This window comes from Muntiacus reevesi, chromosome 9, assembly GCF_963930625.1.
Source record: "Muntiacus reevesi chromosome 9, mMunRee1.1, whole genome shotgun sequence".
Lineage (NCBI taxonomy): Eukaryota > Metazoa > Chordata > Mammalia > Artiodactyla > Cervidae > Muntiacus > Muntiacus reevesi.
In genome coordinates, this window is record NC_089257.1 from 41,960,396 (window position 1) to 41,982,665 (window position 22,270).

General features: G+C 36.5%; 1 protein-coding gene and 1 pseudogene across 1 annotated transcript; both read right to left on the reverse strand.

The window, feature by feature from the left end:
- Positions 1 to 3,783: 3,783 nt before the first annotated feature.
- On the reverse strand, positions 3,784 to 6,160 carry LOC136175826 (olfactory receptor 52A4-like; annotated as a pseudogene).
- Positions 6,161 to 16,608: 10,448 nt separating this feature from the next.
- Positions 16,609 to 17,559, reverse strand: LOC136175074 (olfactory receptor 52A5-like). The gene has a single exon (XM_065945388.1). It carries the CDS (start codon positions 17,557 to 17,559, stop codon positions 16,609 to 16,611), a length of 951 nt encoding a protein of 316 aa, XP_065801460.1.
- Positions 17,560 to 22,270: the final 4,711 nt, after the last annotated feature.

Genomic DNA, 22,270 nt, shown 5'->3' on the forward strand with positions numbered 1-22,270 from the left:
AAATATGAATATAATGTTCCATCCATAATAGTCTAGAGAATATGGAAATATTCAGTTTTGAAAATTACTGCTTGCTTTGTTAGTTTTCAGTTTGTCTCTTAGTGCATTATTATGAGACAAATAATGGTTGTTTTTTCTCTTTAAGTAAAAGACTCTGAGTTTATGTGTGTGACTCTTGCCTTTCAGAACTGTCACCGTTCATGCCCACACACATCCTTACGGCTCAGCCTGCCTAAGCAGCTCTGCCCTTGTTAAATGAGTTCTCTTTATGCTGCCTGTCTTCTGAGTTCCCTGTGAGGGTAATTTTTAAATTTCAGAATCCCCGTCTTTCCCATCAGTCTTATTTGCAAATTATTATTAATTAACTTGTTCTAGTAACAATGGAGAATGTATGTTATTTCAGAAATAAGGATGGGAAGAAACGTCATATTCAATAGTGATATTGATCAATGATGATGTAAATGATCCCTATCATATATACATTAAGGTTGACATTAAACAAAATATATTTATGTGTATCATAAGTCAAATTCTGAAGTAAGACTAACTATCAGAGTTAGCCATGGGCAGTAGTATTCTCCATTTTATACAACAGTAAAACAGGTTTGGGGAATTTTAAATTTTATATAAGTTGAGGGTTTTTTTTTTTTTCTCCATAAATATTTCTAAGAAAAGTTTCCCAATATTCAAGTCTCTTTAAAATCTCATACTGTAAGTTATCCTCTCAGTTTCTTTATTCTGAAAACTGACTGGAAGACACAAACTGAAAGGAACCCATGTAAATAACAGTGAAAAAAGAAAACTTTGAAAAAAGTGATTCATGAAATGTCAAAGTCAAAATGCTATTTTTACACATTCAGTCTTTAATTAAGTTAAAATATATAGATGACTTATAATTAGAAATGAATTATTAATCCTTGGTGGCTCAGACGGTTAAGCATCTGCCTGCAATGTGGGAGTCCTGGCTTTGATCCCTGAGTTGGGAAGATCCCCTAGAGAAGGAAATGGCAACCCACTCCAGTACTCTTGCCTGGAAAATCCCGTGGATGGAGGAGACTGGTAGGCTACAGTTTATGGGGTCGTAAAGAGTCGGACAGGATTGAGAGACTTCACTTTGACTTTACTACTAATACATTTTGTGCATTTTGTGAATATATATCTATACACGTGGTATGTGTCTATGCATATATATGGGGCTTTCCTGGTGGCTCAGACGGTAAAGAATCTGCTTGTAGTGCAGAAAACGCAGGTTTGATATATACACAAACACACATGCTTATGACATCATTAATATGTTTAAAAAAATCTTTACTTAAAGAAAAAGTTAACTAAATTATGAAACTTCTACAATATTGTTATAGGAATTTCAAAAATGAAGGAAGCCCAGAAGTTTTAATTACAGAGGTGTCTGTTTTATGACAGTAGATGGAAAACTCCTAAGGGGCAATATTTATTATATGAAACTCATTTTTGTTTAAAAATAATTCCACATATATCCTCGTATTAAAAAGCCTGAATACCACACTCTTTAATTAAATCTGATAGGAAAGTAAAGAGAGCAAGCAGAAGAAGCAATTTACATTGTTTGAGTTTTATATAAGAAAATGCATTGTTTCAGTTTAAATAAGAATATTCTGTGGATTTTTCATGAATGTGGTGTAATTTTGATTTAATTGATTTTTCATATATGTAGAAGTCACTAAAGGTTTCATATATATTAAAGACTATATATAATTTTGTAGTTGTAAAGTTATCTAAGCATAAATTTTAAATATATTGAAAGGTGAAAACAAGGTAAATAAAATATTATATATATGAAATCTAAATTATAACTCAGACAAGATAAGCAGATAACAGAAGCTAGAGGGAAAATATACTAATGAACAAAATAAATAAATTACTTTTAAAAAAAAGTTAAAATGCACTACAGACAATCTGAAGCAATAGGATGACAGAGGAAAATTTCAGAGGACAGAGAAAGTGGACTATCTAAAGCTACATTTGTAGAGTCATCTGCTGTTCCTGAGGATAAAGCAGGAGGAGAAGAACAATTTTTTTTCCTGGCATAAAACCAATTTTAAAAGTCAAGAAAAGACAACAACAAAAAGAGAGAGAAAGAGGCAGGCGATATAAGGATCTAACTGCAGATAAGAAAGAAGAACCCAAAACTAAGACTGATAATGCAGTCATTTTCACAGGACATATTGGCTGAATGGAGCTTTCCCATGACTCAGACAGTAAAGAATCTGCTCACAATGCAGGTGACCTGGGTTCACTCTCTGGGTTGGGAAGCTCCTCTGGAGAAGGGAATGGCAAGCCTCTCCAGTCTTCTTGGCTGGAGAATTCCATGGACAGAGGAGCCTGATGAGCTACAATCCATGGGGTCGCAAAGGATCAGACAGAACTGAGTGACTAACACACACACACATACGCACACGCACGCACTTGTTGGCTGAATGGGACCAAAAATGCAGAGAACTTTGTGGGGTTGGAGGTATAGTTTTTGGCAGTCTTGCGGTGCTTGACTCAGGATTATTAAGCTGGGTTATGGATTGTATATTTAGCTCACAGTTGACAGCTCTATCAAGCAAAATCTTACATGCAGAAATGTAGCCAATAAAGTGGGAGAGGAAGCTCCATTTGAGTCAGAATCTTGATTAGATAAATTTAATAAATCCTGGCTGGTAAAGAACCTGCAGCCAATGCTGGAGATGCAAGAGATGCAGGTTGGATCCCTGTGTGGGAAAGATCCCCTGGAGAAAGTCATGGCAAACCACTCCAGTGTTATTGCCTGGAAAGCTCCATGGATAGAGGAGCCTGGCGAGCTATAGTCCATGGGGTCAGAAAATGTTATATGTCAAATCTGACACCCTAGAAAAATTGCTAAATTTGGCAAGAGACAGGAACATGAGTTCAAAAACAAGGAGAAAAAAGAAATAATTGAAACAAATACCCAGTAGTTTTTTATTGTGAATATTAGACAAGAATTTTCAAGTAACTGAGTAATTTCAAGTAATTTCAAGTAATTGCTCAAGTAAACAGAGAAACAAATAATAAATAAATGAGAAAATTGTGAATTTCGCCAAAATATACCAAAAATTAAAATTAAATGGAGAGACAAAGAGATAGGAAGAATGAATTAGATGAATGTTATAAAACCATAAGCCACAAAAACTAAACCTAATAAATAAGGAAGGCAGAGTTACAGAGCAGAAGGTAGGATTAGTGAATTAGAAAAAAAAGCTAGCTGAAAATAACAAAACTAAGTCTATAGGTCAAGATACATTACTAGAGATAAAGAAACATTTCACCATGATTAAAAGGTCAATCAACCAATAAGTTATATTTGTTTTAATATTTAGTTAATAAATGGAAGTGTCTAACTACTCAATGCTTAAAATAAAAATTCAGTAGTTCTAACAGGAGAAATAGGTTACACAGTAATCCATATTCACAGTGGAAAATTTTAATTCTATTAAATGCTAAAAACACAAGCAAAGAACTGTAAAAGTATAAATAATGAAATCATATAATATTGACAAATTTGATTATGGACACAAAATATATAGATATGGAAATAGTTACAGATATAAATAATACTGCACTCAACTTGTATATCTATCTGAAAAGTGAGGCACAATACTACTCAAACATGGCAGGCATAATGAAGATTTGCATGATGACCTTTGTTCCCAAAGACACATATTTTCATTCATAATTAAAGGTTAGACAGCTTAATTTGTGACAGTAAACATTTTTCCAATGCATACGTTTAAGAAGTGACTAAATAAAATTTTGAAGCAAGTTCATTTGACTCCAGAACTCTCACATGTAACCAATTTCCACCATTTTTAATACCAAATTGAAATTTGCTTTTTCTATTAAATATACTTGGCAAACATTTGATTGCTTTAACTCATTAGTGATGAGCTTGAAAAATGAAACCTATCTATGAAATGTTATCATGGAAATCTTAATGAAAAACAAAATAAAATTTGTTTAATACTAAAAAAAAAAAAAGAAGAAGGAAAAAAAAGAAGACATTTAGAAACCAATACAGTAAGAATTCCAGGGCTTCCTTGTGGCTCAGTGGTAAAGGATCTGCCTGCCAATATAGGAGACACAAACTGGATCCCTGATCCATGAAAATCCCACGTGCCATGAGGCACCTAAGTACATGAGCCACAACTACAGAGACTGCACTCGAGATCCTCGGAGCCACAGCTACTAAAGCCTGGCACCCCGGAGTGTGTTCTCTGCAACAAGAGAAGTCACTACAGTGAGAAGCCTGTGCACCACAACTAGAGAGTAACCCCTGCTTCCATAACGAGGGAAAAGTCCTCACAGCAACAAGGACCAGGCATAGACACAAATAAATTTTAAAAATAATAATAATTTTAAAATTCATAATTTCTCCATAATTTCTGTCCAGGTTTCTTAGACCTCCATCCTTACTAGGTCAAAATTGTTTGTTGAATCAAATAGTTGAGTAAGCTTTAGAACAGTGTGGCCTACAGTAAGTTTGAAAGTTGCCTTTATGTTCATAACATTCATAGAAATGCCAAATACCAAAGATATTTTCAAATTGCTCTTTATAAAAAGAAATTAAGTGGATACTTAATAATAATAAAAAATATAAGGATAACATTGTTTGCTCTAGTCATAGATTTGTCAGAAGAAACATATTTCATGGCATGAGACTCACCAATTTGGCAGCATAAAATACTTAATAAGTATAACTTCATGAAGAAGGATATATTTATAGATATTTATGTCTCTAGTAGACCAGAAGGAGATATTCAAGGGGTGGATTTTGATGAGACAAAGTAATCATTCAGTTCAGTTCAGTAATCATTAAAGAAGATTTTTTAATAGCTGGAGAAAGAATGTAAAGGGACTTATATATTAAACATAGGAGGTGGATCCTGTGACTCTAAGTATAAGAAAAGTTCAGTTGTTCCACTAGGATCTGCAGAGGGTCTCTGCATTTGTTTTTTCACTCAGACATGGCCTTGGTGATAAGAAGAGTCATGGGTTCTGACTCTTCCTATAGACTATTATTTAGTCTGTGAACACCATATGATCCCTTATATTTCACATTTTATTAATATATTTATCAAGTAAGATGATACTCCAAACCACTAACTGGATTTGCAGATCACATATGCTCAAGAGATGAGACATTAAATCCATAGGATAAACTAGTTCTATCAAATGTCAAGCCTAACCTTTGAAACAGAACATTTTTTGCTCCTTTATCTCGAATGCTGTTTGATAGAGAAAAGTGTTGAGGAAAGGTGGAACCAGCAGCTAAAGAATGGACAAAGTGATACATATATAAGATGAGATATATGTGCAAACCTATAATTACAAAAGGAGAAAAAACCAGTTCTTCCAGTTCTGGAACTGGAACTGGAAGAAGACACATATGTGGGTAATATATGTATCAAATTCCTTAAGGTGTGCCTCTTTCTGGGGCAGGTGGAAGACAGTGATAAAAATATGTGCATAGGAGAGGGTGATCAAAATGAGGTCAAAGTCACCAACAATAGCTTCAAGGAGACCATAGAACTTATAAACATCTCCAGTGGCAAGCCTTACAAGGGCCATATATTCACAGTAAGCATGGGATATTAATTGAGTTCTGTAAAAGGTAAGATGGCACTTTAGGAGCAATATGCATAGGATAAAAAGAAAGGCTGCCTGCAATGTCACTCCAACTCCAATGTCAGTGACTAGTTGTTGAGTGAACATGGTAGCATGCCTCAGAGAATAACAGATTGCTACATAGTGGTCCAGAGCCATGGTCAGCAGGACTCCAGATTCAACACCCTGACATGTTTGGATGAGCCACATCTGAAAGAGGCAAGCATCAAAATAGATCACTGACAAGTGAAACCAAAAAATTCCAAGCATCTTGGGGACAATGCTGGTGCTAAGTGCAAGGTCCATAGCTCCCAACATGGCCAGGAAGATATACATAGGCTCATGGAGACTGGGTTCAGATTCGTTGATGATCAAAAGTAGAGAGTTTCCCATCAAAGCAATCATGCTCATTGCACAGAATGGAATCTCAATCCAATACTGTAGTTTCCAGGCCAGGAATTCCAATAAAGGTCAGCACAGAGGGCATAAACACAGTGCCATTTGTATTAGACATGGAAGCTCAGGGGACCTCTTAGCAAGGGGACAACCTTGGCCAAACTGTGATTCTCTATACTCTTGTATACATATGTTATTCTCAGCTATTCACTCAAGTACTGAATGACAGAAATAGGAGAATTAACTTCATCAGCTCATTTATCACTTTTTTTTTTTTTTTTTTTTGCATTAGCTGTGAAAATGGCAATACTGAGACCTATGGAAAGTTTAACAGTATTCACTTTAGCACAATTATCTTCCCATATTCAGTGACATCCATAGCATGAATACTGAGTGTTTGGACTCCATGCTTGTGATCGTGTCAGTGGGATCAGGAAGCTCTGTGGCATTCTCCTTCCTCCCCCAATCCATCTTCTCTTTCTTCTAACCTGTTCATTGAGTGAAGAAAGCAAAAAAGAAGAATAAAAACACAGTGGGACAATACTTTAGACACAGAGACATCAAAATCCTTGGGCTGCACTTTTCTCTCCTCACAAATTTCTCTAACCTCTTTACTGTCTTTCTACTTTCAGTTCAGTTCAGTCACTCAGTCGTGTCTGACTCTATGTGACCCCATGAATTGCAGCACGCCAGGCCTCCCTGTCCACCACCAACTCCCAGAGTTCACCCAAAAGCTCATATCCATGAGTCGGTGATGAATTCCAACCATCCCATCCTCTGTCATCCCTTTCTCCTCCTGCCCTCAATCGTTCTCAACATCAGGGTCATTTCAAATGAGTCAGCTCTTCTCATGAGGTGGCCAATGTATAGGAGTTTCAGCTTCAACATCAGTCCTTCCAGTGAACACCCAGGACTGATCTCCTTTCAGATGGACTGGTTGGATCTCCTTGTAGTCCAATGGACTCTCAAGAGTCTTCTCCAACACCGTGGTTCAATAGCATCAATTCTTTGGCACTCAGCTTTCTTTATAGTCCAACTCTCACATTCATGCATGACTACTGGAAAAACCATAGCCTTGACTAGATGGACCTTTGTTGACAAAGTAATGTCTCTGCTTTTTAATATGCTTCTAATTTAGGCTGGTACATAAAGAAGATACCAGTATAGCTTTGATCAAAATTGAATGAAGTCTCCTTTCTAAGGTTGTGACTCCACTCACAAAATGATCTATCTCTCTTGACTTTGAAATTCCTTCTCAGTAAAGAATTTTCAAATATGAAATTGCTGTAGAACTCAGACATCCAGGTAGACAATGTCAGATGCCTAAAATTTTGATTCAGGTAACAAGTCTAACACACAAATTCCTCAGTTAGAAAAGTACATACAGCTCATCACTCTGTCTCTTTCCCACACACTAAAGAGTAAAGACAGTTTTAAAATATTAGTTAAGAAAATTAAGAGTGTTACAGGGTTCATGGTGGAGGAGAAGAGAGACCCTGGATTTTTCACCAGGAGAGCAATGAGAAGATGCCTGCCTGGTTAGAGCAAATGTTGAGTGAATGACATTGGAAGCCTAGATCTTCATGTGAAGGCAGAGATCACAGAGACATAACTTAGACATCAAGGCTACTTACCGCCAAAGGAAAGTAAACATGTCTAGGATTTTATCTTCTGCAATATGAAAAATGTGAAGAAGTACACCTCTTTGAGAATTGTCTAGTGGTACCTGGAGAATAACTGACAAACACACAGGCACATTCAGGAGGAAATATCTTGCACTTCTGGCAGCAGAGAAGAAATCAAAATCTCACTATAATACAAAGCCTTTTGCTGGGAACTCTTGACACTTTCCAGTAACTGAACACCAGCAATAAAATATAAAGTTTAGTTGTAGGGATTACATGCTTATATATCAATATATATATATATATATATATATATATATATATATATTTAAATGAGAGCAGAAAGTTTGCAGAAGTGTTTTGTTGTCTATATCTAAATTAAGATGATCTATACATTTTTACAGTGCCATAGTCCTAAACATTCCAAGACATGTCTCTCTAAATCAAGTCATCACCTCCAAATAATATTCTTAGTGCTTTTCTGGCCTCAAATAATCCTAATTTCTACTCATAAAATTTATATATGGAATCTCTTGTATAACAGAGTACAAAATCACCTTTGTCAAACATAATTATTCAGTATAACTTCTTGACAGATGACTCAATGTGTGCTGATACCTGTCCAGGACTGTCTGTGTAATTACTGTACAGCTTTCACAAGAATACCCCTTCTATTGAGCTAATAGGTTCCCTGTAAAGACTGTCCTTCTTTTGAAGTTACATATCTTAGGTTGTAGCAGCACAAAGATTCAAGTCACTTAAGATTCTGTCTCCTTCAACTTAAATATCTGTCAGCCTATTCAGCCTCTTCAGTAGCATGGTGCTCACTACTCTTGACCTCTCAATCTTCCAAAACAGACTCTCAAATGTATTATTACTGTTCTAAAATTGTAGTTCCTAGGACCTCAAAGTCAACTCTATCAAAATAATATCCATACAATTTACTTTTATGACTTGGATTTTGTCCTGAAATCTTCATCCATTTTCTGTACTTGGGTTTGTACTTCAAAATATGTAATCTCGTCTCCACTTAACCTAGTACACATTCTTAACTATCCACTTACTCAGTATCCACAAACAGTATGGGAAAGGGCCAGCAAAGGAGAAGGTCATTTTTTCACTGGTCCTAGCTATGGAAGATTTATGTTTTGTAATATTATTTTCCCTGTTAACCAAAGATCATTAGCCCCTTGTAATGCCAGAGTTTTTTTTTTTTTTTCCTTTTTTTTTTAATCCTTGGGTTAAAAAAGGAGGTTGAGGGCCAGAAGGGCAGCCAGAATTTCTTGGGACTCTGTTCTTACTCAATACCCAGGGGACCCTGATGTATCTAGTTCAGCTTGAGGTGACAATATTCCCTTCATCCAAAAGTGCAATTGCATTTCTCACAGCCCCAGACATTGAGATTCCTCTCATTCTTACACATGTGACAGAAAAAGGTGATATCAGAGGGGAAAGTTTCAGAGAATAGGACTCTGATCATTGAGCAAATTGGCCTGCTTTATCCCATGCTTTTCAAGCAAAATAAATTGGGGAAAAAAAAAAAAAACAACTGTTTCTTATTATTTATTCTACTTATTTACTCTTAAGCATCCATGGCCATTCCAAAGATTTCCAGATGCGTGTCAATGATACAAGCAGGAGTGTGTTTAGATAAGGTAGGGAGGCAGGGCTTTGTTGTGTAATAAGTTCCATAAAAAGCAAGACTTGCTGAGATAAAGGGGAATAAAATCAGTGGGGAACTGAAGATATCCTTCCTATCTACAGAGACTGATGTTGAAGGAGATTGTTCTTCTGAGAGATGGAGATCATAGGCTTTTTCCACAGTCAGTCTCTTGATCACAGGAACTTCTGTAGTCTTAAACATTTTTAATATATAGTTTAATGTAAGATATATATATATAGACTTTAAATTTCTCATCATGCAAAATTAATGCAAAAAAGGGAAAATATTAATAATTTAAAAACTGAAAGTAAAATATTATTAACCTATTGGCTAAAACTGCTCTTTAACAGTTTTATTTGGTTATTTTTACTAATAATTACATTAGATGTATCATTAATTCATAATTATTTAACAATTTATGAAACATGTTCAAAATATTATCTCTGAATGAGATTAAATTTTGTGAAAAAGACAACCCTTTATTAATATAGCACATGAGCATTGGAAACTGTGTTCTTTTAAGTTCAAGAAATTCTACACAAATGATATTTATGCATAGAATATACTCTAGGGTGTATGTTTACAATCATTGCCTTATCCCAAGCTATATCACAATTTTCAAAACAAAGAAGACTTTAATAAATATTTTTTAAAGAAGTTAAAGTACATTAGGAGGGATTTTAACTCTGAATATAAAGCACTTATATCCCATGTGAAACTATTAATAACTTTATTTTGGGCTGCACCATGCAACCTGATCTCAGTTTCCCAACCAGGGATGGAACTTGCATCCCCTGCATTGCAAGGCAAATTCTTAATTGCTGGACTGCCAGGGAAGTCCCAAAACTTTCTTGACAAATGCAAATGCCTGTGCCCAAAGCACAGTGAGGAAAACAACTGGAAAGCTGGAGTTTGAAGTAGAAAAAGTTTTATTGCAAGAACAAAGCAAGGAGTATGAGCACCTCAACTCAAAAGACCTAAATTCTCCATGGATTTTTAGGGAGCAATTTTCAAAGGCAAATTTGGCTGGAGGGCTAAGGATGTGTGACTTTCTTCTGATTGGTTGGCAGTGAAGTAATTAGATAGAGGTCAGGAAACTTCAGCTATCAGCCATCTGGTTTTGATCGGTCTGGGGTCCATGTGCCTATGCCCAGTATGAAATTACCATCCTCCAGCTGGAAGGGGTCTTAGTTCTTGGAAAAGATCTAAAGACATGTATCAGGTTGTTATAAACATACACTGAAGAGGAACTACAGCTCTTCCTTATAACTGCACTAATTTTCCTTGACTAGTTGTTCAGACACTAAGTTGTGTCTGACTCTATGCAACCTCACAGGCGGCAGCATGCCAGGCTTCCCTGCCCTTCACTATATCCTGGAGTCTGCTCAAACTCATGTCCTTTAAGTCAGTGATGCCATCCAACCATCTCATCCTCTGTTGCCCCCTTCTCCTCCTCAACCTTTCCCAGCACCTCAAACTTTCCCAGCACCAAACTCTTTCCCAGTTGGCTGACTGTTTGCATCAGATGGCCGAAGTATTGAAGCTTCAGCATCAGTCCTTCCAGTGACTATTCAGGGTTGATTTCCTTTACGATTGACTGGTTTGATCTTTTTGCTGTCCAAGGGACTCTCAGAAGTCTTTGCCAGCACCACAGCTTGAAATCATCAATTCCTTGGTGCTCAGCCTTCTTTATGTTCCAACTCTAACACCACATCTGTACATGACTACTAGAAAAGCCATAGCTTTGACTATATGGACCTTGGTTAGCAAAGTGTTGTCTCTACTTTTAAATACATTGCCTATGTTTGTTATAGCTTTTCTTCCAAGGAGGAAGCATCTTTTAATTTTGTGGCTGCAGTCACCATCTGCAGTGGTTTTGGAGCCCAAGAAAATGAATTCTGTTACTTTTTCCACATCTATTTGCAATGAAGTGTTGGGACTGGATGCCATAAGCTTATTATTTTTTTTAAACATTGAGTTTTAAGCCAGCTTTTTCACTCTCCTCTTTTACCATCATCAAAAGGCTCCTTAGTTCCCCTTTGCTTTCTGCCATTAGAGTGCTATCATTTGCATATCTGAGGTTGTTGATATTTCTCCCCTCAATCTTGATTCCAGCTTGTGATTCATCCAACCTGGCATTTCACATAATGTACAGTGCTTAGAAGTTAAACAAACAGGGTGACAGTACACAGCCTTGATGTACTCCTTTCTCAATTTGGAACCAAACTTTGTTGCTGCATGTTCGATTCGAACTGTTGCTTTTTGAAATGTATATAGGTTTCCTAGGAGGCAGGTAAGGTGGTTTGGTATTCCCATCTCTTAAAGAATGTTTCACAGTTGGTTGTGATCCACACATCAAAGTCTTTAGTGTAGTCACTGAAGAAGAAGTAGATGTTTTTTCCAGAATTCCTTTTCTTTTTCTATGATCCAAAGGATGTTGGCAATTTGATCTTTGGTTCCTATGCCTTTTCTAAATCCAGCTTGTGTGTCTGGAAGTTCTCACCTCATGTACTGTTGAAGCCTAGATTGAAGGATTTTGAGCATTACCTTGCTAGCATTTGAAATAAGTGCAACTGGACTAATAGTTTGAACATTCCTTTACATTGCCCTTTTTTGGTATTGGAATGAAAACTGACCTTTTCCAATCCTGTGGCCACTGTTGAGCTTTATAACATTGCTGTCATACTGAGTGCAGCACTTTAACTGCATCATTTTTTAGGCTTTGAAATAGCTGAGCTGGAATTCCACCACCTCCACTAGCTTTGTTCACAGTAATGCTTCCAAAGGACCACTTGGCTTAACACTCCAGTGTGTCTGGCTCTAGGTGAGTGACCACACTATGGTGGTTTTCTGGGTCATTAAGATCTTTTGTATAGTTCTTCTGTGTATTCTTGCACTTCTAATCTCTTCTGCTTCTGTTTGGTCCTTGACATTCCCATCCCTTATTGTATCCATTTTTGTTTGAAATATTCCCTTGGTATCTCCAGTTTTCTTGGAGTGATCTCTAGTTTTTCCCTTTCTGTTGTTTTCCTAGACTGCTTTTCCTTTATTTCTGCATTCTTTTGCTTCCCTAATTAGTATCCGCTTGAATCTGCTTGGAACTCAGGGAATGATGCTTTTTATCAAGTAAAAAGACATAGGGGATTGGGTGAGATTTGTACCTGAGGGTCCTATTCAGTTTGAACTTGTTTGCCAAGTAACACATCAGGAATATGTTCACATAGCTTTTTTCAGAAGTATTATAATGAACTGTAAAAAAGGAAATTAAGAATAAAAGCTAAAAACCTGTCACAGAGAGAAGTATCAATATAATTGAGTCACATTTCTACACCATCTGCACAGCATTTTGTCCCCTATTTTCAGAGGTCGTAGATACTGTCTACCTGGCTCAGACAGTAAAGAATATGCCTGCAATGTGGGAGCCCTGGGTTCAAGCCCTGCATCTGGAAGATATCCTGAAGGAGGAAATGGTAACACACTCCAGTATTCTTGCCTGGAGATTTCCATGGACAGAGGAGCCTGGCAGGCTTCAATCCATGGAATTGCAGAATCAGAGTGACTAATGATTTCACTTTTCACCTGGTGATTATTATTTTGAATATATTTTCTTGTATTTGTAACCAGTTGATTTCAATAATACTTTAACACAATGAGATGCATCTAATCTCTTGATCTTACCCTCTTATTACCATCCATTTTCTCTTTCACAGTTCACATCCCATCTTACCAAAGTTACCTGCCATTTTTTCAACTCCTTTTCTCTTTTCTGATGCCATTAGATTTCACTAGATATGTGGCTAAATTTAAATACCACTTGTTCATTCCTTCAGTCATGCTAATGATAATGACTAAATAAAAATGCATAAAGAACCCTGACTGAACTTGCTTTAAACTGATGACAGTTAGCCTCAAGTGTCCTCTTTGATGATGCTTTTTAAATGGTGGCTCATGATTCCACAAAGCAGAAACACTTGAAACATTCATCAGTTTTTGAATAGCTAAACATAAAATGGTATATCCATACAGTGGAGTACAACTCAGTCATAGAAAGGAATGCAATACTGATTTGTGGTACCTGGATGAACCTTAAAAATTGTTTTAAAATGTTATATTAAACACATGAAGCAGACACATGAGACCACATATAGGATGGTTCATTTACATGAATACGCAGAAAGACATAACTTGAAGATACAAAGTGTATTGCCAGTTCCTAAGACTAGGGTGGAGGAGGGAAATGATTTAGATTGACTGTTAATGAGTATGGGTATCTTAAAGGGAGGAGGAAAATATTCTGGAATTCAATAGCGGTGATGACTGCACAATCATTAAACTTTACTAGAAATACTGAATTGTACCTATTAAAGTGGCAAATTTTATGGTATATGAATTACATCTCAGTAAAAGTAACAGATGGAATAAGTAAAAGGGAATCTGATGTGCTAATTAGTAAGCTTCCAATAGTCCTGCCCAGAGACTTTGGCTGTGTTCCAACCTGAGGACTCCCAGCTGTGCAACATTTCTGTCCCTCTGCTTTTGAACATGTAGTTGTTTTTCTGCTAATCTTAATTCCAGGAGTATCCACAGTTGGCCCTGGATATTTACAATGATATGTCTACATTACAATGATATGAACTACATAATTGGGGAGTATTTCCTTATTTCTCACAATAGCTCTCTAGAACGGATGTTTTGAGTCCCATTTTAAAGAAGAGAAAACAGCATGCCCAGCGGTATGTAGGAAGTAGACGGAAGGGCAGTGGAGATTCTCAGATCTGTCTTATTTCTGGGCTAAAACATTGTTTGTTCAGCTTTAGCTTAAAGCAACATCCTTAAGTTCTCATTTGAACGCTCTTGGAGTAAGACCCTCACTTAAGATGTTCATTGCTTTATAGATAGGATATAAGCCAGTATAAAATATAATCAACTCTCTACTAGACACAGGTGGTTGTGGAATACCTTGGACTCCATGTCTAATAAGCTGAGCCCTCCTATCACTGGAGGAAACTATAACTTCATCAGGAATTCACAATTTTATGTATAAAAAGTCAAACTCCCAGTGAGACATAATAAGACTTAGCAAGAAAAAGGAATATGAGTTCAGAAACAAAGAGAACAATTAATAGAAAAGGATCCAAAGTTGCATTTTATCATAATTAACAGTCAATAATTTTCAAGTACTGGGTTCAGTGTGTTCAAGGAAATAGAGAAACAGATAATAAATAAATAAGTAAAATAAGAAGATTGAAAATTTAACCAAAATGTATAAAAGAGAGAGAAAGATAAGAAGAACAAATTAGATGGATATTCCAAAACTATGAAGTCAAAAGCAGAACCTAAGAAATCAGGAAAGAATTACAGAGAGAAGACAAGATTATAGAATTAGAAGAAAAATTAGTAGAAAATAAAATTAAAGCTATGTCAAGATATATTACTAGAGAAAGAGAAATACTTCATAATGAAAAAGTGAATTAATCAAGAAGAAACATTTGCTTTAAAGCTATATGTATTTTTAATAATTGGAAGTGAATATCTACTCTAGTTTAAAAATACACAAGTTAAAAATTCAACAGTTCTAACAGGACAAATTGAATAAGCCATATTTAATAATTAAATTTTTTTAGCACACTTCAAAAGCTAAAAATAAGGAAGCAAATGCACAATTTTAAGTAATAAAGTCACATAAAATTAACAGATTTGACTATAGACACATAAAAATATAGAAATGAAACTAGATACAGATACAGAAACATTGCACTCAACATGCATAGGTCAACAAAAAGTATCTAAATTGGGTCATGAAAAATTTTCAAATTTGTAGTTCTAAAATGCATTTTTTAGGATACTAATAAACTGTCTGAAATGTACTGCACAATGTTTCTATCAATAACAAGAGCAGAGATGATGATTTGCATGAGGAAACATAATGATGATGATAAAGCTGAAGGTCATGAAAACCGATTCCTTAACAGTTACCAAGCCCCTTGTAAAGACCATTATATAAAGGTATCCATTATATTATACTATGACAACCATAATCCTTAGTTTTCAAAGAGACATGTATCATTCTTTTATAATTAAAGATTAGAGAGCTTAATTTGTGCCAATAATTTGTTTTGCAAATGTAGATAAGAAATGGCAAGAACAAGTTTTGAACCAAGCTCATTTCGCTTCAAAACTCCTGCATGTGATAAAATTCCTCAATGATTTTTTTTCCTACCCAGTTGAAATCTGCCTTTTCTAGTGAATATTCCTAGCAAACAACTGATTGCTTGTAGTCATTAATGAATGGCATGCAAATGTAGTTTCTCCATTACATATTATCATTGGCATATGAGCATCTTAATAAGGAACAAAAATAACCCCTAAGTTTCTATGAAAAAAAGCAAAGATACTTTGGGAAACAAATACAGTAAGAATCTTCACTTCCATAATTTCTGTCCAAGTTTCTTAGACCTCTCTCCTTATTAGGTCAAAGTGATATTGGTGTTCAGTCAGTAAAATAATTTAGCAAACTTTAGAATAGTATTATCTAGAGTAATTCTAGAACTTGCCTCCACATTCATAACATTTATAAAATGGCCCAAATATCAAAGCTTTATGACTCAAGTTACTCTTTATACAAATAAAGACATTAAATGAATACTTAAGAACATGAAAGATAAGCATAGTATTGTATGTCCTAATCCTAGATTTGTTGAAACAGAAGTTTCTGTGTGATGAAAATTGCCAATATGATAGCATGAATAAATAGAAATAGGCTTCAGGAAGAAGGTATTTATGTGAATTTCTGTATATATTTGATCAGAAGATATGCAAGGGACAGATTTTGATGGGATAAGTAAATTCTAGAGAAGATTTTACAATAGTTGGAGAATGTAGCAGAAACTTACTATACTAAGGTGGTGGATCCTCAAGTTCTAAGAATGAAAGAATCTGTGTAAGTATTACAGCATTCTTGGATTTAAGAAAGATCTCTACAATTGTCTGTTTCAGCCAAACTTCGCCCTGGTGATGACGAAAATCATTTTTTATGACTTTTCAAAATAAAAGCATTCAGACTTTGAGAGCCTTAGGCTTTATTTCCCTCAATTTCTTCTAATTTCATTTGGACTTAAGTCCAATGCCCTGTGAACTTTCTAAAGCAATCATTTATTTGTTTACTAAAGTATTCATCATCAAGTAAGATGATACTTCAAGCCACTAACTGGTTTTGCAGATCACATATGCCCAAGACATAAGACAATAAATCCATAGGAGAAACTTGCTCTATCAGGGTCAAGCCTGATCTTTGGAACAGAACACTTTTGCTACCTTATCTTGGATGTGCTTGGTCTTCACCCCATAGACAAATGGATTGAGGAAAGGTGGTACCAATAGGTAAAGGTTGGACAAGGTGATATGTATATATGATGGGATATAAGACCCAGACCTGTGAGTGAAAAAGGAGAAGAAAGCAAGGAGATAGAACTGGAGGAAGACACATATGTGGGGAATACATGTATTGAATGCCTTAAGCCGTGCCTCTTTCTGGGGCAGATGGAAGACAGTGATAAATATCTGTGTATAAGAGAGGGTGATCAAAATGAAGTCAAGGCCACCGACAATAAAAGCCCCAAGGAGACCATAGAATTTATTGATGTAAACATCTTCAGTGGCAAGCTTCACCAGGGCCATATGTTCACAGTAAGTGTGGGATATTAACTTGGTTCTGTAGAGTTTCAAACGACACTTTATGAGCAGTAGGCATGGGATAACAAGGATGGCTGGCCGCAATGTCACTCCAAGTCCAATGTTAGTGACTAGTTGTTGAGTGAATATTGTAGCATGCCTCAAAGGATAACAGATTGCTACATAACGGTCCAGAGCCATGGCCAGCAGGACTCCCGATTCAATACCCTGAAATGTGTGGATGAGCCACATCTGAAAGAGGCAAGCATCAAAATAGATCTCTGACAAGTGAAACCAAAAAGTTCCAAGCATCTTGGGGACAATACTGGTGCTAAGTGCAATGTCCGTGGCTCCCAACATGGCCAGGAAGATATACATAGGCTCATGGAGACTGGGTTCAGATTTGATGACGATCAAAAGTAGAAAATTTCCCATCAAAGCAATGATGTACATTGCACAGAATGGAATCCCAATCCAGCACTGTACAGTTTCTAGGCCAGGAATCCCAATAAAGGTCAGCACAGAGGGCATAAACACAGTGTCATTCATAATAGACATGACAGTTTAGGGGTCATCTTAGCGAGGGGGCAACAGTGGTCAAACTCTGAATCTCTCTACTCTCATATACCTATGCTATTTTCAGCCAGTCACTCAACTACTGAATGACAGAAATAAGAGAACACATTCATCAGCTTATTTATAACTTTTTTTTCCAATAATAAAAAAATGACAATATTGAGACCTATGGAAAGATATTCACTTTAGTGAAATATTTGTATTTCACCAGTATTCACTTTAGCATAATTATCCCCCCATATTCTGTGACATCCACAGCATAAAAACTAAGTATTTGGACTCCATGCCTATGATGGGGCCCATGTGATTGGGCTTTTCTGGCATGCTCCTCTTCCTATTACACTCCATCTTCTCTTTTGTTTTTTTAATGTTTCATTAAAATAAGGAAAAAAATGAAAAAGAAAAAGGAAAAAATGAAACAATACACTATACAGAAAGGCATCAAAGTCCTTTGGCCTCACTTTTCTTTCTTCTCAGCTTTCTCCCGACACTTTGCTGTCCTTTCACTGTAGCAGGTCTTGTTGTTTCCACAGAACAATCCAGTACTAAAAATAACAAATGTCTCCTTACCATGAAGTTCCTTTTCAGCAAATAACTTTCAAATATGAGCTTGCTTCAGTGCCCAGACATCAGATCAACAATGGCAGCTGTACATTTTTTTTATGATCTTGGAAATTCTGACATAGGACATGAGTCTTATATCTCCACTTCTCAGGTTTTTAGTACCTACAGTCCTCGATCTGTCTCTTTACCACATATTCTGCCCTTTGAAAGCATTATTTAGTAAAATTAATAGGGTTAGAAAGTTCATGATGGAGGAGAAGAGAGTCCTTGGATGTTTCACCAGGAGAGCAATGAGAAGATGCTGATGAGGTTTGGGGTAAGGTTGAGTGAATGATGTTTCTTCTATGAAGGCTGAAACACAAAAAGTTTAGAGTGGTCCTCTTGGAGAATTGTTCAAGATGTTCTCTGGAGAATAATGAAAAAACACATGAGCACTTTCAGGTGGAATTGTCTTGGGAGCCAGCAGGAACAGAAAAAAGAAATTACTGAAATGATATCTCATTGCAATACAAAGGCTGTTGCTAGGAACACTTGACACTTTCCAGTAACTAAACACTGGTAATGGACTATAAAGTTCAGCTGTAAGGATAACAAGAGCATGGGTCAATGAATATATATATTTTTGAAGTTAAAGTAGAAAAGTAGCATAGTAATTAGTAATTGAAGTCTAAATCAAGCTGAACAATACCTTTTTAAAGTGTGGATGTTCTAAACTATGCAAATCATTTCTCCATAAATCAAGTCATCACCTCCAGATAGTTTTCTGAGTGCTTCACTAGCCCAAACGACCCTTATTTTTACTCATAGTGTTTAAATTTGAAATGTACTGTAGATTGTTCTATCAAATCTCCCTTTCATGCAGAATTCAGTATAGCTTCCTGACAGCTGATTATGTATATGCTGATGCTTTCCACAACTATGTGCGTAATTACTGTACAACTCTTACAAGAAGTTGAGCTTATATTGAGCTAACGTCTAACCCTGTCTTCTTTTTTGAACTCTGTATCTTCATATACAACAGCTGAAGATACATAGTTTTCAAATCATTTAAGATCCTCTCTCATTCAACTAAAACATCCGCAGGTCTACTCAACATCTCCAATAGCCTGATGCTCACTGCCCTTAACCTCATGATCTTCCAAAGCAGACTCTCAAATTTATTATTACTGTTTGATTGTAATTCCTAGAAGTTCAAAGTCAGACTATATCAAAATGCATTAACACTTATTTTTATGACATGGGCTTTTATTTTTTCTGCAATTTCTATTAATTGTTTTGTACCTGTGTCTGTACTTCAAGATATAATGTCATCTCCACTTAACCTAGGACACATTCCTAACTATCCACTTAGTTTCTATAAGCAGGAGAGAGAAGTGGCAGGTTGTTCTTTGCTGGTCCTAGTTATAAAAATAAGTTGTTCTTTGCAAGAGAAGGCTGTTCTTTGCTGGTCTTAGTTACAAAAAACTTGCGTGGAACATCAATTTCCCTGCTGACAAATTCATTAAACTTTTGCAATTTCAGAGAGTTATTTATTTATTTTTTATAACTCCATGAGACAAAGAAGGAGGTTCAGGGCCAGAAGGAAATGAACATTTCTTGGCATACTCTTCTCACTCAATTTCCAGGAGACTGGATGTATCCAGTCCAGCAAGAGATGACAATGTTGTCTTTATCAAAGAGCACAATTGTGCTTCCCAGAGCACTAGAAATTGGTATTCCTCTTATTCTCACATAGGTGACACAGAAAAGAAATGCCAAGTTGGAAAGCTTCATAGAGTAGAACTCCATTCAATGGCTGAGCACATTGGCCTACTTTATCTCATGCTTTTTAAGGAAAGGCAATTGGAAATAAAGCAAACAACTGCCTCTTCTTATTTCCTCTACTTATTTACTGTTGACCATTCAACATCATTCTAAAGATTTCCAGATGCATATCAGTGATCAAGGCAGTAGTGTGTTTGCAAATGGTGGGGCAGATGGGGCTTTGTTGCTCAGCAAGTTCTGTAAGGAGCTTCCTAGGTGGCACTAGCGGTAAAGAACCCACCTGACAATAGAGAAGACAGACGTAAGAAATATGAGTTTGATCCCTGGGTCAGGAAGATCCCCTGGAGAAAGGCTTGGCAGCCTGCTCCAGTATACTTGCCTGGAGAATCCTCTGGACAGAGGAGACCTGCACGCTAGAGTGCTAGGGTCACAAAGAGTCAGACATGATTGAAGCCTTTTAGCAAGCATGCAAGCTCTATAAGAAGTAAGACTTGCAAATATAAAGGGAAAAAGAAGTCAGCAGTGCGCGGATTGGGCACTTCCTGTCTCAAGAGATAGGAGGTTAAAGAGATAGGTCTTATCAGAAATGGAGATCTAGAATTTTCCCACAACATCTTGATCACAGGAACTTCGGTATGCTTAAATATATTTGGTTGCTCAGTCGCTCAGTTGTGTCTCTTTGCAACACCATGAACTGCAGCACACCAGGCTTCCCTACCCTTTGCCATCACCCAGGGCATACTCAAGCTCATGTCTACTGATTTGGTGATGCCATCTAACCATTTGGTCCTCTCTTGTCCCTTTCTCCTCCTGCCCTCAATCTTTCCCATTATCAGGTGTTTTTTTTTGTTTGTTTGTTTAATGAGTCGGCTCTTTGCATCCGGTAGACAAAGTATTGGAGCTTCAGCTTCAGCATCAGTCCTTCTGATGAATATTCAGGATTGATTTCCTTTAGGATGGACTGTTTTGGTCTCCTTGTAGTCCAAGAGACACTCAAGAGTCTTATCCAACACCAGAGTTCAAAAGCATGGATTCTTATGTGGCACTTAGCCTTCTTATGGTCCAACTCTCACATCCATACATGACTACTGCAAAAAACAACTTTGACTGTACAGACCTTTGTCAGCAGAGTAACGTCTCTGCTTTATAATAGTTGTCTAGGTTTGCCATAGCTGTTCTTCCATGGAGCACATGTCTTTTAATTTCATGGTGGCAGTCACCTTCTGCAGTGATTTGGAGCCCAAGAAATTAAAGTCTGTCACTATTTCCATTGTTTCCCCATTTATTTATCATGAAGTGAGGGGACTGGGTGCCATGATAATCTATTTTTGAATGCCAGCTCCCAGTCTGGTTTTTGCTGACTGTATAGTGCTTCTCCATCTTTAGCTACAGAGAATATGATTAATCTGATTTTGGTATTGACCATCTGGTGATGTCTATGTGTAGAGTCATCTCTTGTGTTGTTGGAAGAAGGTGTTTGCTATAACAGTGTTTGCTATAACCAGTGCATTCTCTTGGCAAAACATTGTTAGAATCAGCCCTGCTTCATTTTGCATTCCAAGGCCAAACTTGACTGTTCCTCCAGGTATCTCTTGACATCTTACTTTTGCATTCCATTCCCCTATGATGGAAAAATTTTTTTTTTTGTTTTTCGTGTTAACTCCAGAAGATCTAATATTAGGAAGTATTTAACACTGAATACAGTAGTGCTTATATCCTATGTGAAAACAACTTTCTTGCCAAACCCCTATGAGCAAAGCACAGGAGAACAAGGAAACTGAAAAGTTGTGAGTTAGAGCAGGAACCGTTTTATTGCAAGGATGAAGCAAGGAATGTGAGCAACTCATGTTCAAACTGGAATTCCATCAAATCCACTAGCTTTGTTCCTAGTGATACTTCCTAAGACCCACTTGACTTCACATTCCAGGATGTCTGGCTCTAGGTGAGTGATAACACCATTGTGATTGTCTGGGTCATGAAGAACATTTTTGTATAGTTCTTCTGTGTATTCCTGTCACCTCTCCTTAGTATCCTCTGCTTTTGTTAGGTCCATACCATTTCTGTCCTTTATTGTGCCCATCTTTGCATGAAATGTTCCCTTAGTATCTCTAATTTTCTTGAAGAACTCTCTGAACTGAACTGAACTGATTATTTATTTGAAAATGGTAACTAAAATCACAAAGAACTACTATTATAAATGTACCATATGGCTAAAATGATGAGAAGCTATTTCAAATATTATTAAAGATGTCCAGTAGTAAAGATTCTTATATTCTGCCAGTGAATATAATTGAACCAGCATTTAGAAATGCATTACACCACTTGCTAACATTGGCAGTACCCTATGAATTAGCAATATGACTTT

Excerpts from the sequence above, each read along its gene's own strand:
- LOC136175074 (XM_065945388.1), bottom strand. The coding sequence starts at position 17,559 with ATGTCTATTATGAATGACACTGTGTTTATGCCCTCTGTGCTGACCTTT.